This window comes from Heterocephalus glaber, unplaced genomic scaffold (assembly GCF_053883595.1).
Source record: "Heterocephalus glaber isolate CG9 unplaced genomic scaffold, H.glaber_assembly_v1.0 deba00001428, whole genome shotgun sequence".
Taxonomy (NCBI): Eukaryota; Metazoa; Chordata; class Mammalia; order Rodentia; family Bathyergidae; genus Heterocephalus; species Heterocephalus glaber.
In genome coordinates this window covers 30,207,869-30,233,107 of record NW_028258293.1, presented here as the reverse complement: position 1 = coordinate 30,233,107, position 25,239 = coordinate 30,207,869, and the positions used below count along the sequence as shown (strand labels likewise).

The 25,239-nt window shown below is 40.0% G+C and overlaps 1 protein-coding gene across 5 annotated transcripts in view; it reads right to left on the bottom strand.

Annotated features, from left to right (window-relative positions):
* Uvrag (UV radiation resistance associated) overlaps positions 1-23,116 on the bottom strand; it is a 360,643-nt gene extending 337,527 nt beyond the window's left edge. Inside the window, exon 1 of one of the 5 annotated variants that reach the window (XM_087211958.1) lies at positions 22,686-23,116. In XM_087211958.1, the coding sequence (XP_087068084.1) occupies positions 22,686-22,802 (117 nt within the window). In that variant the 5' untranslated portion in view covers positions 22,803-23,116. The other 4 variants (XM_087211956.1, XM_087211960.1, XM_087211959.1 and 1 more) reach the window with 4 other exon arrangements.
* Positions 23,117-25,239: the final 2,123 nt, after the last annotated feature.

Sequence of the window (25,239 nt, the reverse complement as noted above, 5' to 3'; positions counted from 1 at the left end):
GAGGTCCATTTTTGGACTGGGTCTTTAAATTTGAGAGGTCTGATTTTTTTCAGTTCTTTATATTCGAGATAGTAGACCTTTGTCTGAAGGACCACTGGTGAAAATTTTTTCCCACATTGTGGGCTGTCTCTTCACACTGCCGGTGGTTTCTCTTGCTGTACAAAAGCTTTTTAGTAAAAAGAGATCCCACTTGTTGATTGTTTGTGCTAGTTCACGGGTAACTGAGGTTATGTTCATAAAGTCTTTTCCTACCCCAGTGTCTTCAAGAGTTCTACCTAACCTCTGTTCCATCCGGTTCAGCATTTCTATTTTTATATTTAGATCTTTAATCCATTAGTGCATGGTGAGAGATATAGGTCTAGTTTTAGTCTTTGGCATGTTGAAACCCAATTTCTCCAGCATTATTTATTAAAGAGACTATCTTTCCTCCAGCGAGGGTGTTTGGCTCCTTTGTCAAAGATGAGGTGGTTGAGTGTGTCTGGAGTTGTTTCTGCATCTTCTAATCTGTTCCACTGGTCTTCAGGTCTGTTTCTTTGCCAGTACCATGCTGTTTTTATCACAGTAGCTTTGTAGTATAGTTTCACGTTGGAGGTTGTAATACGCCCTGCCACGTCTCTGTTACCTAGAATTGCTTTTCCTATTATGGGTCTCTTCTTGTTCCAAATGAATTTTTGGATTGTTTTCTCAAGGTCTATGAATTATGCTGCCAGATTTCAATTGGGATTGCATTGACTCTATATAGCCATTTTGGAAGTATACCCATTTTCACTATCTTGATCCTTCCTACCCAGGAGCAAGAGATGTCTTTCCATTTTCTGCTCTCCTCTTCAATCTCTTTTTTCAAAGTGCTATAATTTTCAGAGAAGAAGTCTTTGATTTCTTTTGTTAGGTTGATTCCTAGGTATTTCAGTTTTTTGGATGCTATTGTGAAAGGAATTATTTGCCCTATTTCTTTCTCAGGGACTCTGTTGTTCATGTAAAGGAAAGCTATTGATTTTTGTGTTGACCTTGTAACCAGCTACTTGACTGAATATGGTTATTAAGTCTAGAAGACTTCTGGTGGAGTTCTTGGGGTCTTCTATATAGAGTATCATGTCATCTGCAAATAATGACTATTTGACTTCTTCATTTCCTATCTTTATTCCTTTTATTTCTTTCTCTTGTCTAACTGCCATGGCTGTTTCCAAAATTATATTGAACAGGAGTGGTGATAGTGGACATCCTTGTCTTGTTCCTGATTTGAGTGTGAAGGATTTCAGTTTTTGACCGTTTAGTATGATATTGGCTGTGGTTTTTCATAGATGGCTTTTATCAGATTGAGGTAGAGACCGTCTATTCCGATTTTTTGTAGGGTTTTTATCATAAATGCATGTTGGATTTTGTCAAATGCTGTTTCTGCATCTATTGAGATGATCATATGCTTTTTGTCCCTGGCTCAACTGATATAGTGTATTACATTGATTTGTGTATGTTCAACCATCCCTGCATCCCTGGGATGAATCCCACTTGGTCAGGGTGTATGATCTTCTTGATGATCTTCTGCATTCTGTTTGCCAGTATCATATTGAGGATTTTTGCATCTATGTTCCTTACTTAGTGAGATTGGCCTATAGTTCTCTTTTTCGGTTGGGTCTTTCTCTGCTTTGGGGATCAAGGTGATGTTTGCTTCCAGGAATGATTTTGGGAGTACTGCTTCCCTTTCCATTTCATTGTAGAGTTTGAACAGTAGTGGCAGTAGTTCCTCTCTAAATGTCTTGTAGAATTCAGCAGTGAAGCCATAAGGACCCGGGCTTTTCTTGGTTGGTAAGTTTTTAATTACGTTTTCAATTTCATTGATTGATAGTGGGTTGTTTAGAATTTTTAGGTCGTCTACATTCAACTTTGGTAATTCATACGTGTCTAGGAATCTGTCCATTTCTCCTGTGTTTTCCATCTTATTGGCGTACAGGTTCTTCAAGTAGGTATTGATGATTCTCTGGATCTCTGCTGGGTCTGTTGTAATTTCATCCTTTTCATTCCTAATTGCATGGATTTGGGCCTTTTCTTTCCTTTTTCTGACAAGGTTGGCTAAGGGTTTGTCAATTTTGTTGATTCTTTCAAAGAACCAACTCATGGCTTCATTGATTTTTTTGTATTGTTTTCTTAGTCTCCATTGCATTGATTTCTGTCCTGATCTTTATAATTTCCTCCCTTGTATGAGCTTTGGGTTTGTCCTGCTCTTTTCATTCTAGAACCTTGAGGTTCAGCATCAGGTTCTTTAATTGGGCTTGTTCTGTTTTCCTAATATGAGTATTCACTGCTATGAATTTCCCTCATAAGACTGCTTTCATTGTGTCCCATAGATTCTGATATGTTGTATTGTCATTGTCATTTATTTGAAGGAACTGTCTGATTTCTTCTTTAAGCTCCTCTGTGACCCATTGGTTATTCAGAAGTGCGTTGTTCAATTTCCATGCATTTATGAAGTTTTTGCAGTTTCTTTTGCTGCTGATCTCCAATTTCATTGGCCTATGGTCTAATAATAAACAGGGGATAACTTCAATTCCTTTGCACTTACCTGAATAGGTTCTATGAGCTAGTATGTGGTCTATTTTGGAGAATGACCTGTGTGCAACCGAAAAGAATGTGTATTCTGATTTTGTGGGGTGAAACACTCTGTAAATATCTGTTAAGTTCATATCTTCAAGAGTTTGATTGAGTTCTAGTATTTCATTGCTTGTTTTTTATCTAGTTGATCTATCTATCTGTGACAATGGGGTATTGAGGTCCCCCACTACTACTGTATTAGTGCTTATATAGTTTTTCATGTCCATTAGTATTTGTTTTATATAGTTGGGTGCACAAGTGTTTGGTGCATAGATATTTATGATTGCCATCTCTTCCTCTTGGATTGTTCCCTTTACAAGGATACAGTGTACTTCTTTGCCTCTCTTAATCAGTGTAGGTTTGAAATCCACTTGATCTGCAAAGCGGATAGCTACTCCTGCCTTTTTTTGGGTTCCCATCACATGGAGTATTGTTTTCCACCCTTTAACTTTCAGTCTGTGAGTTTCTTTTTGAATTAAGTGTGTTTCTTGTATGAAGCATATTGTTGGATCTTGTTTCTTGACCCATTCTGCCAGTCTATTTCTTTTGATTGGTGAGTTGAGACCATTAACATTGATGGTTATAACTGATACATATTGAGTTATCATTGTCGTGACTTTTTCTTTTTGTTTGATCCTCCCCCTTTGCTTTTAATTTCTTGTCGTGCCCAGTGGATTCATTCTGCTGAGCTTCCTGGGGTTGTGATCCTCATTGTCTTTTCCTAGAATTTTGTCTAAAATTTGTTGGAGTGCTGGTTTGGTATTCATGAAGTTCCTAAGGTGCTCTTTGTCATGAAAGTATCTTATTTCTCCATCAATTTTGAAAGATAGTTTTGCAGGGTACATCAATCTGGGTTGGAGGTTGCTTTCCTTTAGGGCTTGAAACACATCACTCCAGGCTCTTCTTACCTTGAGGGTTTGCATTGAGAAGTCTGCTGTGATTCTGATGGGCTTTCCTTTGTAAGTGATTTGTTTCTTTTCTCTACTTGTATAATTGTGTTCTTCTGTTGGGTTTCTGGAATCCTATTATATGCCTATGTGTAGATTTTTTTTGATCAAGGCTAGTTGGAGTCCTATATGCCTCACTTATCTATATGTCAAATTCTTTTCCCCTGCTTGGGAAGTTTTCTGCCATCACTTCTGTGAACACTTTTTTTATGTCATCTGCACTCTCTCCTGTTTCTTCATTGACTCCAATCAGTGGTATGTTATTTTTCTTTGCATCATCTAGCAGCTTCTGGATTGATTTCTAGTGGTCCCTTACAATTTTAAAGAATTTTTTCTTTTCCTGGTCACTAAATGCAATCTTATATTCTATATCTGAAATTCTTTCTTCACATTGGCTCATTCTGCCGCATAGACTTTCAATGGAGTTTTTAATCTCCTGGAAATCTGTCTGCTTCTGTTTTACAGATTCCATTTGTTTCCTATGTTGGCATTCCTTCATGTTCCTCAGCTCCTCTATTTTTTTTATCTGTATCCTCTCCTGATTTATTAATCATGTCTTGCACTATGGGCACAATCTTTGCTGTTATGTGAGAAATTATTTCTGATTTCATTTTTTCAAGATCCTCTTTCATTGCTAGTTCAGGGAGTCCATGTGGTTGAGTATCAGAGTGTTCCATTTCCCTTTGGGGTTGCTGCAGGTGATCTGGAAGTCTGGTTCTGAGGCTTGTTTACCTGTTTCCTCATTTTGAAAGGGGGGGGGGGTTCCTGGAGCCCGTGCGGCTCACCTCCTCTGTGCTAGGAGCCACAGCACACCCACCTGGAAGACTCCTCTATGCTGGGAGCCGAGACATGCCTACCCGGAATCCTCCTCCTGGCTGGGACCCATGGCACGCTGACCTGGAAGTCTCCTCTGGGCTGGGGGCCATGGCACACCGACCCAGAAGTCTCCTCTGGACTGGGAGCCTCGGCATGCCGACCCAGAGGCCTCCTCTATGCTGGAAGCTGCATCACACCCATCCGGAAGCCTCCTCTATTCTGGAAGCCGAAGCACACCTATCCAAAATCCTCCTCCTGGCTGGGAGCTGTGGCATACCAACCCAGAAGTGTCCTCTGGGCTGGGAGACATGGCACGCTGACCTGAAGGCCTTCTCTGTGCTGGGAGCCGCAGCATGCCCACCAGGAAGCCTCCTCTATGCTGGGAGCCGCAGCACGCCTACCCAGAATCCTCCTCCTGGCTGGGAGCCGTGGCATACCAACCTGGAAGTGTCCTCTGGGCTGGGAGCCGTGGCACACCAACCCGGAAGTGTCCTCTGGGCTGGTAGCTGTGGCACGCTGACCCAGAAGTGTCCTCTGTGCTGGGAGCCAGAGCACGCCCACCTGGAAGCCTCCTCTATGCTGGGAGCCACAGCATGCCTACCCAGAATCCTCCTCCTGGCTGGGAGCCACAGCACACCTACCCAGAAGTGTCCTCTGGGCTGGGAGCCGTGGCACACCAATCTGGAAGTGTCCTCTGGGCTGGTAGCTATGGCACGCCTACCTGGAATCCTCCTCCTGGCTGGGAGCCGTGGTGCGCCGACCCAGAAGTCTCCTCTCTTTTGTCCTTATCTTGAGGCTTGTTCTCCAATAGATGCATCTCCTGGCCACAACTGTTAGGTGTTTTCATCTTCTGTGATGACTCTGTTGAGGGCCCAGCCCTATCCAACTACCATTAATATTTCTATCTAACTTAGCTGTCTATAATAGTAGCAGCTGTAAGAGGTGAGGCCTAGTGAGAGATCTTCAGATTATTAGGCGAATACTCATGTAGGGGCTAGTGTGACTTTCAGCCCCTTCTTCTTCCTCTCTTCCAAGTCCCAGCCATAAGGTAAATGGCCTTGCCTCACCATGTGCTGCTGCCATGCTGTCTGGCCACAGGACCAAAACAACAGAGCCAAGTGGCCATGAACTAAACCCTCCAAAACTGTGAACCAAAATAAACCTTTTCTTTTTATAAGTTGACTATCTCAGGTATTTGTCATAATGACAGAAAGCTGAGGTTGGTTGAGTCTTTGGATACAGAACCTACAAATCTGGAACATCGACTCTAATAAGAAATATATACAGTTTTTGGTCTTCAGCCCTGGTTTCTAGCACAGACTTCCTAAAAATCCTTGTAATTTCCTGAGTAATTTGGGTATAGAGGTGATAGAAGTATCTTTCATTATAATGATTGCTGTCCCCAGTTCTTGACACAAGAGCTTCTAAAACCTTTGGAACAGGGCTGGAGATGTACCTCAGTGGTGCCACATCTGCCTGGTAGGAGCAAGGTACTGAGTTCAAAGCCCAGTACTGAAAATAAGTAAGTAGGTAAATAAATAAATAAAAGCCCTTGGAACCTCTGGAACAATGAGTTTTTGTATGTTAATGAGATAACTGATGGCTGGGGAGGCAGGGCCCAGATTAGAGCTTCAGGATAGAAATACCAATCCCTGACTAAACGGTTGCAACTTTCATCCCCAAACCTGACCTCCAAGGAGAAAAAAAGAGGCTAGACATTGAGCCAATCGCCATCAACCAAGATTTAATCAACCATGTCTATATAACTGAATCTCCACAAAACCCTATACAACTCGGTCTAGAGGGCTTCCAAATCGGTGAACACACTCAGGTTTTAAGATGGCGGTGCACCCAGATGTCATGGAAGCTCCACATTCTTTCCCTCATGCCTTGCCATATTAATCTCTTCCATCTGGCAGTTTGAGTTACATAATAAACCTATAATAGTAAATAAAGTATTCTGCATTTTGTGTGCCATTCTAGCAAATTATTGAACCCAAAGACAGAGTGGTAGGAACTATGTATTCATAGCTGGTAGAGAAGCACAGAGGGCACAGGACTTCCAAGTGATGTCTGAAGTGGGGCCTGAGACAAATGCTGGTAGATAGTGGCAGAACTCAACTGAATCATAGGGCACTCCTATGATTTCTCCTAATTAGGCAGTATAAAAGAAATGGTTGATGTGAGAGGAGAAAAAACCCACACATTTGGTGTGAGAACTGCTGTGAGTAGAAACACAATACCCTCTAATACATTTGTTTCCACCATCCTCCAAGCTCCCTAAAGTCTCGCCTGCCTTAATTGTGTGTTGTTCCCTTTCTGCCTTATTATCTTTCAAACTCCTCCATCTAGTTAGTATGAGTTTCCTTGTCTTTCCTCCAACATTTTATTCAAATCATCTTAGATTACACTAAAATGGTTTCCTGACATACTTGCCTTATCCATTAGATGATGACTCTGTCTATTCCCCCCATCCCCTGGCAAGGACAACCCCTTATTTGTCCTGTATCTTCAGTGTCTGACAGTAGTAATGAGGAGAGTAGGGATAATTAACATCTCTGGAGCACTTACTATATACCAAACACGTCTTTAAGCAAATTTATAATTCAATGAATCCTCTCAATAACCCTTGTGGTAGGCTACTACTATGCCTGTCTTAACAGAGCCTCCCTGAGGCACAGAAAGATAGATTAATTAAATTTTCAATTTTGGGGGAGTGCTGAAGATTGACCTTTGGGCTGTACACACACTAAGTACACACTTAACCACTGAGCTACACCCTCAGTCCAAAATTTTCAATTTTTAAAGCAATCTGAAGTTTATTTCTATATATCAGTTTGTTTTTATTTTTGTTGTAACTTTTCTAAAATGTACTACATATTTTTTTAACCTTATTAAAGAGGACATTGATAATTTAACCTTTTCTTCAAAACTCAAAGTAGCAATAATGACAAAAACTATTATCTGTTCTAAATCAGACCACAATGCTCTGGGGAACTGCAAGAAACTCCAGGTGTCTTTGAAACTCTTACTGCTCAGTCAGGTTACCAGCTACCACTGTTCCTTAGAACTGTGCTGAACTGCCTGCACAGACCCTCATCCCCCTTCTAGTTACAGTATTTGCTTCTAGTATGCCATGGAACCTGAGAAACCTAATATAAAACTAAATTTACTAGAATAATTTCTAAAAGTAGTGTAAGAAAACTCTGGATAAAAGCCTAGGAGAGATCCTATAAGTTAAATTCATGCACTGTACACGATTTTGTAGCACTTTCAGAGCTCATAAGTCTTTTTTTTGCTTGTTTCACAGTTTGTTGGTTATACTAACTTCCTGCTTCCTAAGAAGGGTGGAGTAAAAGCATTTCCCAAGATACTTCATAGAAAAAGAATTCTATAAACAAATAAATTTTAGAAATACTTCATATTAACATGTGAGTCCAATTTCAATTCCTACCCTAGCAATGCATTCAAAGATTGGATTAATCTGTAGAGATAGACAGATAACATTTTTGCTTAATCTGGTGTTGCCCAAATTTATTAAAGAGGCCCTTGTGGCCAAATAGTATCCATAAAACAGCTTTAGATGTTAGAATTCCTTGCAACAAATTCTGGTCTCTCTGGTCTATACAAATAACCTTATTTTTTACAGCATTCAACACTACTTGAATTTATAGTATTTGTTTCTTGTTTATAACCTATGTCAGAGGTCAACAAACTATGGCCCACAGGCAAGAGATGCTATCTATATTTGTATGAGCTGCAAAATAAGAACACTTTTTACATGTTTAAATGTCTACAGGTAATAAAAATTAACATACTTCATGACATATGATTCAGTGTCTACAAATAAAGTTTAACTGGAAGACACTCACACATTTATTTACATACTATATGGAGCCACTATACTGTAATGCTGTAACAGCAGAGTTCAATAATTGCTACAAAAATAGTCCTACAGAAGCTGAAACTTTTATTTACTATCTGGCCCTTCACAAGCAAAAGTTTGCTAACTTCTGGTCTCTCGCTCATTCAAAGTATGGTCTAGGCCGGGTTTAGCTCAGTGGTTCCAGCGCCTGCCTCCCAAGCTCAAGGTCCCAAGTTCAATCCCTGGTACCAAAAAAAAAAAAAGGGTTCATGAGGCAGGGCCTTCATCTTAATTACTACTCTATCTCCACTATCTAGACTGTCCCAGGCATTTGCAAGCACTCATATTTGTGGAATGTGAAGTATTAATAAAGTCAATTTTAAGAAGCCAAACAAAATGAGACATACTTGAAAAAAGTCCCCCATGTTAGTCAGCTTTCCCTTAGAACCCTAACCCTAATCCTAATACCTGAGATAAAGTTAAAAAAATGAAAAGTTTATTTTGGCTCATATTTTGGAAGCTTTAGTCTATGGTTGGTTGGCTGGTTGCTTTTAGACATGTGGTAAAACAAAACATGATGGTGGGATCAAGTGGTAGAGAAAGCTGCTCATTTCATGGCCAATGGGAAGTGAAAGAGTAAGAGAAGGAACCAATGTCCCACAACCCCCTTCAAGAGCATGATTCCAATGATCTAACCTCCTACCTCTAGGCCCAAGTCCTAAAGGTTTTGCCATCTCCCAACAGAGCCATGGGCTGGCAAGCAAGCCTTTTAACAAATTATCTTCAGGGGACATTCACCCAAATTGCAGGATCCTTCAGTGACACTGGCGCTTACAAAATATCTTAATGAACAGGTGAATGTCAGGGAGAAGAGTGCTACTTCTTTCATCTACTAAATGTTAATATCTAGGTATATATGAGAAGCAGCTTTCTAACATTTTAGTTTAAGTAGTTTTTAAATAACTGAGTTCAACACCGAATCAGCCTGCTGCAGACAGGCAGGTCTGCGGACACCCTACTGAGGTCCCGAGTAGCGCAGAACACGCCCAATCAGCCCGCGCCCTGGCAACAATCCACTGGACCCCCACCCCCGCTCCTCTGTACAGCCACCTGGTTCCACACTACAAAGACTCAGAGGACACCAGACCACCAGACCAAAGTGCTGAGTCCTGTAGGGACTTCTGAGGGGCTTCTGAGCTGCCCTCCCACTGCTCCTGGTCAAGAGGAAGGGGCTTCCCGGCCACCATTCTGCCCACTGTTCCCAGCCCAGAGGAAAGGACTTTTGGGCCACCTTCTGTCCCGCTGCTCTTGGCACAGAGGAAGGGGTTTCTGGGCCACCATGCCTCCCACCACTCCCAACCCAGAGGTAGGGGCTTCTGAGCCACCATTCCACTGCTCCTGGACCAGAGGAAGGGGCTTCCCAGCTACCATCCCTCCCACTGCTCCCAGCCCACAGGAAAGGGCTTTTGGGCCACCATCCCTACCGCTGCTTCCGGTCCCTGGCCCACCTCTCCCAGCTCAGAGGAGGTAATCCGTGCAGGTGCCAACAGCCCCCCCCCCAAGTCGAAATGAGAAAACACGTAAATAAGTCTCAAAACCAGGCTTCCAGATCACCTACAGCAACCCTAAAGGGAAATGAGATGGAACACTCTGATACTCGAACATCTGGACCCACTGAACTGGCAACAAAAGGGGATCTGGAAAAAATGAAAGCAGAAATAATTTCTCAAATAACAGGAGAAATTGTGCCGCTAGTGCAAGACATGATTAATAAATCTAGAGAGCAGTTGAGGAACAGGATAGAATACCAACATAGGAAATAAATGGAATCCATAAAACAGATGCAAATAGATTGCCAGGGCATGAAAAGCTCCATTGAAAGTCTACACAGCAGAATGAGCCAATGTTTTAAGGACAGAATTTCAGATATAGAAGATAAGATTGCAATTAGTGACCAGGAAAAGAAAAATTGCTTCAAAATTATAAGGGAACATGAGAAATCAATCCAGCAGCTGCTAGATGATGCAAAGAAGAATAACATAAAGACTGATTGGGCTCAATGAGGAAACAGGAGAGAGTGGAGATGACATAAAAAATCCCTTCACAGAAACAATGGCAGAAAACTTCCCAAGCAGGGGAAAAGAGCTTGACATACAGATAAGTGAAGCATGTAGGACTCCAAATAGCCTTGATCAAAAAAAATTACACATAGGCATATAATTGTTAAGATTCCAGAAACTCAACAGAAGAACAAAGTTCTACAAGCAGTCACAGAAAAGAAACAAATCACATACAAAGAAAAGCCCATCAGAATCACAGCAGACTTCTCAACACAAACCATCAAGGCAAGAAGAGCTTGGAGTGACATATTCCAAGCCCTAAAAGAAAACAGCCTCCAACCCAGATTGATGTACCCTGCAAAACTATCTTGCAAAATGGATGGAGAAATAAGATACTTTCATGACAAAGAGCACCTTAGGAACTTCGTGAATACCAAACCAGCACTCCAAAGAATTTTACACAGTATCCTAGGAACAGACATTGAGGATCACAACCCCAGGAACCAAAGCAGAATGAACCCATCTGGCATGACAAGAAATTAAATGTAAAGGGGGAGAACCCAACAAAAAGAAAAAGTCATGGCAATGACAAGTCAATACATTTCAGTTATAACCATCAACATTAATGGTCTCAATTCACCAATCAAAAGAAATAGACTGGCAGAATGGGTCAAGAAGCAAAATCCAACAATATGCTGCATACAAGAAACACACTTAATTCAAAAGGAAACTCACAGACCGAAAGTTAAAGGGTGGAAAACAATACTCCATGCGACAGGAACCCGAAAAAAAGCAGGAGTAGTGAAGCCTGATGGCTTCACTGCTGAATTCTACAAGACATTTAGAGAGGAACTACTGCCACTAGTGTTTAAACTCTTCAATGAAATCAAAAGGGAAGCAATACTCCCAAATTCACTCCTGGAAGCAAGCATCACCTTGATCCCCAAAGCAGAGAAAGACCCAACCGAAAAGGAGAACGATAGGCCAATCTCACTAAGGAACATAGATGCAAAAATCCTTAATAAGATAATGGCAAACAGAATCCAGAAGATCATCAAGAAGATCATACACCCTGATCAAGTGGGATTCATCCCAGGGATGCAGGGATGGTTCAATATATGAAAATCAATCAATGTAATACACTATATCAATAGGGCCAAGGACAAAAGCCATATGATTATCTCCATAGACGCAGAAAAAGCATTTGACAAAATCCAACATGCATTTATGATAAAAACCCTACAAAAAATTGGAATAGATGGTCTCTACCTCAAACTGATAGAAGCCATCTATGAAAAACCAACAGACAATATCATACTAAATGGTCAAAAACTAAAATCCTTCACACTAAAATCAGGAACAAGACAAAGATGTCCACTATCACCACTCTTGTTCAATATAGTTCTGGAAACATTAGCCATGGCAATTAGACAAGAGAAAGAAACAAAAGGAATAAAGATAGGAAATGAAGAAGTCAAATTGTCATTATTTGTAGATGACATGATACTCTATAGAGAAGACCCCAAGAACTCCACCAAAAGTCTTCTAGACTTAATAACCAAATTCAGTCAAGTAGCTGGTTACAAGGTCAACACACAAAAATCAATAGCTTTCCTCTACACCAGTGACAGACTCACTGAGAAAGAAATAGGGCAAATAATTCCTTTCACAATAGCATCCAAAAAACTGAAATAGCTAGGAATCATCCTAACGAAAAAAATCAAAGACCTCTTCTCTGAAAACTATGGCACTCTGAAAAGAGAGATTGAAGATGATATCAGAAAATGGACAGACATCCCCTGCTCCTGGGGAGGAAGGATTACTATCGTGAAAATGACCATACTTCCAAAACTGCTACATAGATTTAATGCAATTCCAATTGAGATCCCAGCAGCATACTTCATAGACCTCGAGAAAACAATCCAAAAATTCACTTGGAACAAGAAGAGACCCAGAATAGCAAAAGCAATTCTAGGTAACAGAGACATGGCAGGGGGTGAAACAATCCCCAACCTGCAACTCTACTACAAAGCTACTGTAATAACAACAGCATGGTACTGGCAAAGAAACATACTTGAGGACCAGAGGAACAGATTAGAAGATGCAGAAACAACTCCAGACACACTCAGCCATCTCATCTTCGATAAAGGAGCCAAACACCCCCACTGGAGGAAAGATAGCCTCTTTAATAAATGGTGCTGGAAAAATTGGGCTTCAACTTCCCAAAGATTAAAACTAGGCCTATATCTCTCACCATGCACTAAACTAAAATCAAAATGGATTAAAGATCTAAATATTAAAATAGAAACTCTGAACCAGTTGGAACAGAGGTTAGGTAGAACTCTTGAAGACATCGGTGTAGGAAAAGATTTTATGAACAAAACCTCAGTTGCCTGTGAACTAGCACAAACAATCAACAAGTGGGATCTCTTATTAAAAACTTCTACACAGCAAGAGAAACCACTAGCAGTGTGAAGAGACAACCCACAATGTGGGAAAAAATCTTCACTTGCTCTTCTTCAGACAAAGGTGTACTATCTCGAATCTATAAAGAACTTAAAAAGATCAGACCTCTCAAATTTAAAGACCCAATCCAAAAATGGGCATCTGAAATGAACAGACATTTCTCAGAAAAAGAAGTAGAAATAGCAAATAAATACATGAAAAAATGTTCAACATCACTGGTCATTCCAGAGATGCAAATGAAAATAACGTTGAGATTCCACTTCACTCCAGAAAGAATGGCTGCTATCATGAAATCAACCAATAACAAATGCTGGGAGGACTGTGGGGAAAGAGGAACCCTTCTCCACTGCTGGTGGGAATGTAGAGTGGTGCAAGCACTGTGGAAATCAGAAGAACTAGGACTGGAAGTCCCATTTGACCCCACTATTCCACTGCTGGGGATCTTCCCCAAAGAATTAAAAGAATCATACCACAGTGACATATGTGTGCCCATGTTCATAGCAGGACAGTTTGTGATAGCTAAAACTTGGAAACAGCCCAAATGCCCATCAACTGGAGACTGGATCAAGAAAATGTGGTTTTTTTATAAAATGGAGTACTACTCAGCCATAAAAAATGAGAAATTAGAGACATTTATAGCTAAGTGGATGAACATTGAGGCAATACTCTTAAGTGAAATAAATAGGACACACATGTATAAATACCAAATAGTTTCTCTGGTGTGAGAAACTGAAAGTGTAAATAAGGACTAAAATGTATAATAGGTAATGTGAAATAGGAAGAAAAGGGGCAAAGGGGAAGGGAGTGGGAGGGATAGGGGAAAGGATAGAAGGGAATGGGATTAATGTGAGAAAATGGAAAAATAGGAACAAAATCTTTGTAAATAGGGAGGAACAGAGGGGTTGAAGGGAGGGCTGGGCAAGGGTGAAAAATAAGAACCAAGAGAGATTATGTAAAGGTGCAAATTTCCAATGATGAATGTCATTATATTGTATGCCTAAAATGTACCAATGATCAGAATGAATAATCAATAATGGAAACTAGGAAGAAAAGGTCCAAAGGGGTAGGGGTAGTGGGAGGGGCAAAAGAAAGAAGGGAAAGGAAAAATGCTGAGAAATGGAAAAAATGGAAATAAAGTCTTTGTAAATAGGGAAGGGTGGAGGGGGTGAAGGGAGGGCTAGGAATGGGGAAAAATTAAGAACCAAGATGCATTATGTAAAGGTACAGTTCCCAATGAGAAATGTAATTGTGTTGTATACCTACAATGTACCAATAAAAGAATTTAATAAAGTGCAAAAAAAAAAAAAATAGCTGAGTTCAGGCTGGGGATTTAGCTCAGTGGTTCCACCACCTGCCTCGCAAGCACAAGGATCTGAGTTCGATCCCTGGTACCCAAAAAAAAAAAAAAAAAAAAAGCTGAGTTCGCAGAATATCAAAAAAGCAGCTGAAATGCAATTAAGAAATTCTGCAACTCTACAATGTCCCCATCTAATAATCAGACTGATATGTTTTGATAGAAATATACGAATATGAACACTTCAAAATACCTGAGCAACTGCTCTTTATTTTCCATTTATATTAAACATCTTCCATACAGAGTAAACTTCATTAAATAAGTTCTTTTTTAAAAAGCCTGAAATACCTACTTTTTGTACAATTCTATAATGGTGCCAACTCTATCTGTAATGAGTATAGTCCTGTAAATATCCTTGACCTGTAATGAGCACCCCGCAGCCCACCTGACCCCCAACACTTGGTGATCCATATTCTGAGACAAAAAATAGAAAGTTTTTTTCATGATGTGTGGTATCAACAATTGTGGATGAATGCAGCACCAATTTTCTCAAAGACATTCTTTTTATAAAAAAAGAAAGTTAAACAATTTTTCTATAATTCTGAATAAGACTATTTTCATTTCATGTTTTTTAAAATTTATAGGTTAGTTCTCACACAAAAGAATGATCGGAATTGAGGAAGGAAATAATTCATATCCTCTGAAAGACATAATTTTAGGTTGACGGAAATAAGAAACAGTTTCAAATCCAGTGCCTAAATATTCAAAGAAGGTACTTTTTAAGATCTGTTAAATACATGGTGTCTCAGTCAGTTTCTCCTTCTTTGCACACAGAGTTAGTTTTAACATAGGCTAACATGAAAATACGAATTACTTATAGATCAAATAGTCACATCACGTTAAAGATCACCAAGTTTTTTTCCTGGAAAAAAAGGTAATTCTTATTCCTACTTTTACATCCTCCATCTTTTCTTACCCTAGAGTCTACTCACAAACATTAAAGGCAGATGCAAGTTTTCAGAAAATATTCCTTATTTTAAAAAAAAAAGAAAAAAGTCTGACTGTATCTTTTAGAACACTCTAAACACAGTGGTAGAAAGAAATGCCAGATATTTCAAAGGACCACCAAAGAGCTGCATTCTAATACTCAACTTAGATGCAGACAGTGAGCATTACCTGTCTCAGCTTCTTTATAAATGTACTTTACTAGAGTTTTCACGAAGAATGATTAAAATCTCTACTAGCAGCACTACTAGTAAAGTCTATAACAATTAGGGCCCAATATTATGCAGAATAAAATTCCTGCCATAAAAAAAAAAAAAAACAATCACTGGATGGTTTCAGGAATTTAAAGAGCTAGAGAATTAGGATTTCTTAAGAATGTTCAAAAGAGGACAGGCATGTTAAGTACCCAGGGACAAAACAGGAAGACTGATCACTGGAACTCCAGAGAAACATTCCAAAGTTTCACTCTAATCCACACCATAAATGGGGGTAGAAGGACAGAATCTCAGTGATTTGCTGTTAAAGTTTAACATTTTAACTCTAGCCCCAAATCACCAAAGCTGTGGGGATACCTAAAGTCCACAAAGCTGGGTCAAAGCACAGAAATAAGTTTAATAAGTTTTCAATACACCCAGCCAACCACAGTGGAACTGCTCACAAGACCAAGGTTTTGGTTATTTTTTTGCCACAAGCAAGACACACAATACAGATTTGTTAAAGTAATACTCTACACAAAGTCCTTGAGGGTCAGGAATAAATAAACGGACCAAGTCTACGGCCAGGCAAATAGTTTCACATATTCAAGTTTTACATCTGTAAAATTCCATGATTCAAAATGCATGTTTCCATGAAAAACAAGATTATGTGACAATAAACCAAGAAACTATACTGTGTATAATAAAAATCCATTGTTAAGTTTTCTGTTCTCCAAGTGTACTCCCTTTATAATACAAGCACTCAAACTGCTAAAATACAAAGCATTGAAAATATTTAACAGGACAAGTCATTCTGATGTCATAAACAAAGTATAAAACCTAAAATGTTTCATTTCAAGCTCTCAAAATAAATGTTTTTAATTTTTCTAAAACACCTCTAGTTTGTAGCTACATATATTAAAAATGACAAGTATTTCTTGTTCTTCCAGCAGTATCATGTCTGACATGTATAAATACACTGCTTATCAAAATACACATTTGGAAACTAGAAAAATCTAATTTTTCTCATTTCACTACACACTGTAGGCCCAACTTATTAGTTTCAATTCTGCTCTTGCTCTATTTCCAGTCAGTTTCACTTCTGAGTTTTTCTGCCACAAACTTAAGAATTGCGTTCCTGTGGAGAAATTTTTTAAGTAAACACAAAATGAGAACACAGCTTTTCCTTTCAAAGGAAAACTAAACATTTTCAGAAAATAAAAGAAACAACAATGAGAAAAAAAACACTTAAATTCCTGATAGCATTTTGTCATGTAAAAGTAATGATTTTAGGATGATAATGTCCTAAGTTTCCAAAGCTTCCTCACAGTTTTATTTAAAAGAGCCACAGCAGCTCAAAATTTAGCATCATTTTATTTTACAAATATATAACCAGATACTGCATTTTTTTCTTTGAGTCACAAGGGATTTGATAAATATTTGCAAAAGGAATATTTACACATGGTATGGTGCTATGCTGCATGGGGCATATGTTCCCAGTAAGATGCAGCTTTCCCTTTGCCTTTAGTGACCTTACCAAATAAAAAGGTAATTGAATTAGATGTTTAAAGTATCTAAATAAATCCAAATATAAAAAGAAAATATTATCATATACAGCTAAATTACGCTTGAAATCTGCTTTTATGCTTCCATCATTGTTTTTCCCATATACGTTTCAATCCCATTCAATCTAATCTTTCCTTTCTCTCTTTAGGCTATATGGTTTTTCAAAGGAAGAACTATGCAATAATTTAAAAAAAAAAAAAAGGAAAAGGAAGAGGGAAGGAGCCAGGCAAGCAAGCTGTACTGAGTTCTTAGCATGCATTCAACACAATGCTAGGCTGCAAGTACATAGTGTGGGAAATAAAACAAAGAACAAGGGTTCCAAACTCTGAAGTAACTTAAAATTCTTCCATCAGAACCCTCCAAAGAGTAGATGGCTACAACAAATAGGAATCAAAGACACAAACTGCAGTCCCTATGTTGACTCTTCCTAACTTTAAATGACCTAGACCTCAGATTCCTCATGTGTAAAAGGTAGTAGAGATGTAAATCTCCCATGCAGAAGAATTCCAAATAATTTATGTAGATATTCTGTCCTTGCTGTAGTTTGAAACTGGAAAGTCTCTCAAAGGCCCATGTGTTAAAAACACTTACTTGGTCCTCAATTTGGGGCTACAGTGACATGGTGGAACCTTTAAGAGGTGAAGTCTAATGAGAAAGTGTGGTTGTTGAGGGTGCCCTTGAAAGGAATATTGAGACCTCCGGCCCCTTTCCATTTGTTTTTGCTTCCTGGCCACCATTCAGGGCTCCTCCCACCAAGAGTTCTCACCATGATGTACAGTGTTGTCACAGGCTCAAAGCAACAGGCTAACCCATCATAGACTGAAACCTCTGAAGCCATGAGCCAAAACAATCTTTCTCTTTTTATAAATTGATTCAGGTATTTGTTACAGCAACAGAAAGGTAGCAGTCTTCAGGAGGGTAAACATAAATCTCCACCCTTTAAGTGTAGCTACACACAGTGATTTCCTTCCAAAAGAGTAAGTGTGGAGAGGTGAGACGGTGTGAGTAAACCACAAGAGAACATGATGAACACTGCCTGTGGAATTGTGATGTACAGCGGGGCCTCAGTTCACAAACTTAATTCTTTCCATGATTCTAGTCACAGATTCGTTCCATGATTCTGGTTGCAACTTAAGAATTTAAGAATTAAGTTCGTGAACCAATGTACTACTGTATAGTAAGAGATGTATTCCTACATGCACTAAATTACACATTTAAAAATTACAAAGATGGAAAATTTTGTTATCTTTAACAACAATTTTTAAAAACTAAAGAAATATGGATAAACTATGGAATTTAGTTTAACATTGGATCATTAACTACAACAAAGGTATCTAATGTATTAATGGAAGATGTCGAGAATAGGAGGAACTGAGTATAAAGTACTATATATGGGAACTTTTTATACTATTGTCTCAATTTTTCTGGAGATCTAAGGCTGCTCTAAAAAAAATAATTTATTAGAAAAATTTAAGGTAAAGGTTAATAGTCCTAACCCAACTCACCAAAAATAAAATAAAAGGATCTAATAACTCAATAAATAAATGAGCAAACAATCAGAAAAACAAAGGACATGAATAGGCAATTCACAAAAGAAGAAATTAAAACGCTAAATAAACTTGTAAAGGTATTCAAGTTCACAGGGTTGAATAAAGATAAATGAGATCATGTACTATGTCTGGTATGCAAAAAAATGTGTCTAGTATACAATAAATATTACAGTGCCTAGTATACATTAAACGAAACTGTTAAAATTAAAGAACAGCAGATTTAAATACACAAAAAATAAACACACATATATGTGTGGGTATGTGTGTTCTGCATACATAAAATCAAGTTTGAAAACACTGAGAAAACTTATGATGCCCGAAACGGGAAAAAATGTGAAGAAACAGACCCTATCATAATTCCATGGTAGGAATGTAAATAGACATATCTGTTTCAGGAAGCAACAAGCAATTAGCCAGTATCTTCTAAAGTTTAAAAATTACATATCTTTTGGTTCAGTAATTTCACTGCTCAAAATCTGTCCTACAGAAATAACAGTACAAAGATACCTGTATATGACTATTCAGTGCAATGACATGACAGAGAAAACCTGGAAATAATCCTAAAGTTCATCAATAGGGCATTAGTCTAAAAAATCATGGAAAATGTAGTAGATATAGTTATACTGATACAGAAAACTGTCTAAGAAAAAAATAAATCACAAAATTTTGGGGCCAGGGATTTAGCTCAGTGGTTCCACCACCTGGTCCCAAGCGCAAGGTCCCAAGTTCGATCCCCGGTACCAAAAACAAACAAACAAAAAAAACCACTTCCTAAATCACAAAATTTTTAAACTTTTTAAAAGGAAAAGATAAACCAGGTAATACTTAATCTGAGGTCTTCCATTTAAATTTCAAAAGAAGCAAAGCTGCATGCAAAACTGTGAGTTCACATATACATGCAAGTGCATTTTCTAAGAGTCCAGAGATTTTTAACTGAATTCTTAACAAAATATGTGACCTTCAAAAAGAGTCACTAAATAATCACTAAAAAGGCCCCTGAGCTCTGAGTATCTGAGAAATTTAGTTAGGTTATATCCAAATGAGAAAAGCCTTTGGAGAGAAGAGAAATTATCTCAATTAAGTTTTTAAAACCTATTAAATGCCACTACCACAAAACACAAATTTTTAACTCAAGGCTCTTAAGACTAAGGGTGAGAAAGGAGTTATTCCTCAGATCCACTTGCATTCATTCACCAGTTAATTATAAACTTCATCCAAAAGTTAAAGAGCAACTATCTTCAAAATGTGATTGTTCATACTGAAATTACAGTTAAAGTAGGTCACAAAGAAGCAAAGATAAAGATTAAATAGTAATCCCACTGGACACAGTCTAGGTGCTGATCTATAGTTAGTACTCATTGGTACTCATACATGTAAAGAAAAGTTCAGGAGTTATGCAGTTTTAACATTTTTTAAGATAAGTGAATTAAAATAAGACAATTAGGTCTTATAGTTTTGTGCCCTTTGAGCATAAATAAATCTTTTTCTGGAAGCAGATGGGTCAGCAAGAGCCATACTTTCAGAATTAATATATTAAACATTACAGGCACTTTTACAATCAATCAGACTTAATGAAGATTGGAATTAATAAGAAGAAAATAGCAGGGATACTCTTTATTCTAAAATAAAAATAAAACTTAGAACAGTAGTTCTCAATCAGGTAGTTCTGCCTCCGAAGGAAAGCATTTTTGATTATTAGGACTGGGAAGGTGCTGCTGGAATCTTCTGAGTAGAGTTCAGGGATGCAGCTAACAAACAACTTCTCTCCCCTGCTTAAAATGTCAACAGTGCTGAGGCTGCAGAACTCTGTTTTTAGGTAAGCTGAGGGAAATCACTGAATCTCCACTATGAGATAATCAACTTTATCACAGAAACACTGAAAGTCACCAACTGGATTTGCTCATTTATTTAGAAATATTGACACCTTGCCAACTAGCATGAGATGTATTGAAATGCACAATTTTCAAAGTGTTGTTTAAAAGAAAAGTTAGTAACTGGCTCCTCAATTTATCCAAACCTTTGAAATTTTGCTATAGCTATATACAGAAAAAAGCAATAAACTAATGCTAAAAAAAAATTTATACATACACTCCCTATGACTCTCACAACAATACTGAAAGAAACTGGCCATGAAATAATACATTGTGCATAACTCTATTTATATAAAGTTCAAGAGCAGACAAAAACTGATCTTTTGTGTTAGAAATCAGAAAAGTAGTTCCTTTGGAAAGAAAAGAAATGTGGAGAAGGGAGAGAACACAGGAGGAGTTCTGGAATATGTTCATAATTTTGCATTTCTTAATCTGGGTAGTAGTTATGTAACTTCATTCTGTAACAATTCATCAAGCTGTATAATAAAAACCTGTGCTCTTTAACTGTATACAGATAATATGTTAACAAAAATATTTGCTTTTTAAATATTATATATTTTTATGCTGAAAGACTGAACATTTTGATCCAGAAAGCTCAATTCGTATCTATTACAAAAGTAAAAGTGTTTTTTGAATAGGTTGCCGTCCAAGAATTCAAGAAGGATGACACCCCAGAAAGCTGTAAATAGCATACTCAGCACTCACACAGCATTCAGCTTGCACACTATATATCCCTCGGCACCAATCCAGAAGTTTGACAAACACTAACACATGTAGCTGAATTTATTCCATGGACAGTTTGTTTGGATTATTTCCTTTAGTGTTAAATTGTGAACTGTTATCAGAGGACAGGCCCTATGAAATAAATGATGCTTTCTCTTTCCTAATCCCACATGTTCTCAAAGCTTCCCCAAATTACAATATTCTTGGCCCCTCAATTCCTTAGGATTTCTCCAGGCTGTTTCTAACAGAGCCCACCACTGCCTCTCCCAGTGCCTACCCTCACACTCCACCTTCCACACATACAGAAATTCACATTAATACTCAACCTGGAGACACATGTTTATACTTTCTCAGGACCTTATAACACAATACAAATCTCACTACCCTCAAACACCTGATATTCTCCTCAAACTCCCTGCCCAACACAGCCAGGACACACTTATCTTAGTCTTTTAAATCCTCTCCTACCACACAAACAATTCTGCCTCCCTGCTCAATGGCCACCACAGGGGCTATTATCTCCAACTTTTTGCTTCCCTTTAGTCCCTTCTCCTTTCCAAGACGGTAGTAACTTCCATTGCTCCTGCACTCTCTCCCCGCCACCTCTGCTTTCTTCCTCAAGACTCCTTCCTAAGCGCTCCCAGCAGGGATGGAAAGTTACAGAAAAAGTATGAAAGAACTTGCTCTGTCATGTGTGCAAGCATGGGCTACAGAGGCAGATGCTGGATTCTGAGACCCAACCACACCAACTATCAATTGTAAGACTTTGGATAAGCCTCAGATTCAACTACAAAATGGGGATTTTTTTTAAAAAGGTGTCTCAATGTTCTGAGGACTCAATGGACTAAAGGCCACTGAGCACTAAAGGCTCTAAAGGTGGATGGCTACTAACAGTTTCTCCTGGTCTTCTTGTAGGGAGGAATAAAAGAAAGGTAAAGGATAGTAAAGGATGTTTTAACTCTTTGATGCTTAGACTATTGTAAAGTCTCCCCTTTGGGGAGAAAAGGAGGACAGTGAATAGCAGAGAAGTACTCTACAGATAATGCGGGTGTCAGGAAGAATTTCGTCAGATTCCCCAAGCACAGTGTTCCCTCTCTCTTAACCCCTCCAATGTAGACCCAAAAAGCGTCCAAAACCCTAGAAAGAGTGAATTTATACAACAAATCTTCCTTCTAGATACTCACTAGAGAGAGAGAGAAAAATAGGAAATTGTCCCCCTCCTTACTGTGATGCGTTCCTTGGGATCTGAGAATAGGAAGGGACCCCCAAAGTCCCAAATACATTTCTCTGGGGACTGAGGGGAGCACTTCATACTAGGGACGATATGAGCAAGTCCTGGACCCTAACTCCTCCCGGTTCCCGCAGCGAGTCCCAACCGGTTTCTCCGGATAGGAGAAAGGGAAAGCGCCTTCCCCGCGCCTTCCCGGGAGGACCGAGGGAAAGGTCCGCGCGAAGGAATCCCCAGCTCCACGCTGGGCGAGGCGGCCCGGGGGAGTTTCGCAGGTTCTTCGTGGTCTCCACAAGGGCCGGGAACCAGACTCTGGGACCCGCTGGCCTCTCAGAGGTCTGACCATCGCGGGACCCCTCCTCTCACAGAACCTTCTGACAGCCCTCCTCAGACCTGCGAGCCCTGCTGGACACTTCTCCCGGGTTCCAGGCTTGCGTGGCGTCAGCTGGAGCCCACAGGACATCCAAGCGGGCCTCCCGGGTGCCCGCCGAGCCCCGCGAGCCGGCGGGCTTACCTGCTGAGACGGCAGCTCCACATGCAGGGCCCGCGCGGCAGAACCCGGCGGTAGGGCGGCCGCCGGGCCCGGGGGCGGAGCGGGGACCGGGCCCCCGATCGAAGCGGAGGCGCTCATCTCGACGCAGCGGCCGCCCAGCGGCGGGGAGGACGTCCCTCCAGCATCCGCCACCGCCTCCTAGCCACGACCCAAGGAGCCCCTGGAGCCTAGACACCGGCCACCTGAGAGGCAGGGTTGCTCCGTCCCCGCGCTGGCCGCCGCCGCTTGCTAAGAAAGAGCCATATTACCGCAGTGCAACCCCCTCCACCGGGCCGAGTCCTGGCTCGCTCATTGGTTCCACTCTCATGGGGGCGGAACCCAATGGCGGCCAAAAGACGTACTATTGGGTAGCAGGTATATCCATCGCCCACCGGAATGAGCTGGGGGCGGAGGGACTCGTAGATGGCCTCAATTGCGTCTGTCAAGCCAGGGTGAAACCTGGGGCGTTGCTTCTTTCTGTCCGAGGCTGATTGGTTGTTTTACTATGAAGAGGCGGGGTCTCCCGTCAGAGCTGCAAAGGCCATTCCTCTAGCTAGCTGTCAATTGTCAGTAAAGAGAAGAGGGTCGGGTCTTGATTAGGTAGCGCTCGCGCCTAGGAGCTAGTGTCACGTGCAGAAGGCTGAAGAGTCACCTGATTAGTGAGACTCAGTCTTCTGAGCCACTTCCGCCCTAACCTAGATGCCATGGTAACGGGCCTCGGGTGGAGGACGGGGACCCGCTAGCAGCAGCTGGGTCGGGATTGTTAGCTTGCCATTCCAAGCTCCTTGAAGTGTTTTCCCTAGGTGTTTAGTCAACTGAAAAGAAATGCTTTACGGTTCAGCAGAGCCACCATGCAGGATGTACTGAGACCAGAGACTGGTCATGCTTACACTACTAACTCCAACCACAAGTCCACGCCCTCCTCGAGCTCCACTAGTATGATGAGCCGCAAGGTGTGCCAGCTGCCCAGGAGCTGTTTTATCTCTGCCAGTGGGTTGCTTATATTGGGCTACTTTTCTCCGTCTGACTAATGCTAACTTGCCCATCAAATTTCAGCTGGGGCAGAAGCTTCCTTCCAAAAGGCTTCGCGGTCCTCTCTGGGACCCTGTGTTAGGAACTTTGTAGCCCTGATGGTTCTATTACATTGTCTTTTAATAGATTTAAGTAACACACTCAAGCAGCTACCCTCCCTTTTGAACACACACACACACACACACACACACACTGAATTCTTCAATCAAAAGGACCTTGTCAAATTCATCTCTGGATCCCCAGTATCTGAGAGAAGAGAATCAGGGGTGTTTTTTTTTTATGTGAAGATGCAGCCCCTTCCTCCATGAAGACTACTTCCATCATGATAGTGTCTATAATAGTTGCTTCTGTAATAAATAGCACTGAGTCATTCTGCAGGATATTGATCTGCCTTCCCCCACCACACACACTCCCCAGAATGTGAATTTCTCCACCACCGGGACTGATGAAGCAAAAGGAACACAGTGTTTTAGAGTCTGACACAACAGGAATCAGGCACTTTTGGAATCTTGGCTCCCACCTCCTATGTCCCTAAGCAAGCCACCACCATCCCCAGATTTAGTTTTCTTATTCATAAGACAGTAATAGGGATACTATTGGGATTAAGTAAGTCAATATATGTAAAGTGCTAGTGCAAGACCTGGCATATAATAAATGGATTAAAATTTGGTTTTAGTGGGCTGTGGGTATAGCTATTGAGTGATGAGTTTGTGCTTAGCATGTGCAAAGCCCTAGCTAGCTTCAATCCTTACCACTATTTTTTTTAAAGTTTTTCATAGAAGGTAAGCATGCTGGCTTTCTGAAAAACACCTTGGATATGCTCTCAGGGCTGGATCACATGGATATCACACTGTTTCCTGTTCTGAAAGATTGAGCAGTTCCTCGTGATGAAAGCCTAGGGTGTGTGGTCATGTGTTTGTTAAAAGAAAAGTAGTTGAGAAATCCCAAATTTCATCTAGTTCAACTCATTCAGCGCCAAGATCTGTGGAATTTCACAGAAAACACATTTCTGTTTCTAAGCCACATTTGTTTCTGGAGGCTGCCATATCAAATTTCCATGAACTAGGTGGCTTAAAACAACAGAAATTTATTCTCTTACAGTTCTGAAGACCGGAAGTGCAAAAGCACAGTAACAAGGTACTCTTTCCTTGCTCTTCCATCTGCTGAAACTCAGCCTACTGCTTACAGAGTGTTCATGAAAATGTATATGAATTGTTCAGCATAATGTTTTAAAGTGTTCGATAAATGCCACATATAATTATTTTCATATGTCTTATTCTAAAAATTCTTCTATTATTCGAATTTGGATCCGATTCCATAATATGGCTGTTTGTTTGAACACAAAGCTATTTTCAATTACTTAAAAATATCATAATATTTATACAGTGTTATTACATGGAGCCAAACTTAGAGAACTTCAATTATAACCTTGCCAAATACTGCAACATCCATGCAGAGACAGAAGGAGATTCAAGGTCAAGTGGTAACAGAGTTACTGACTCTT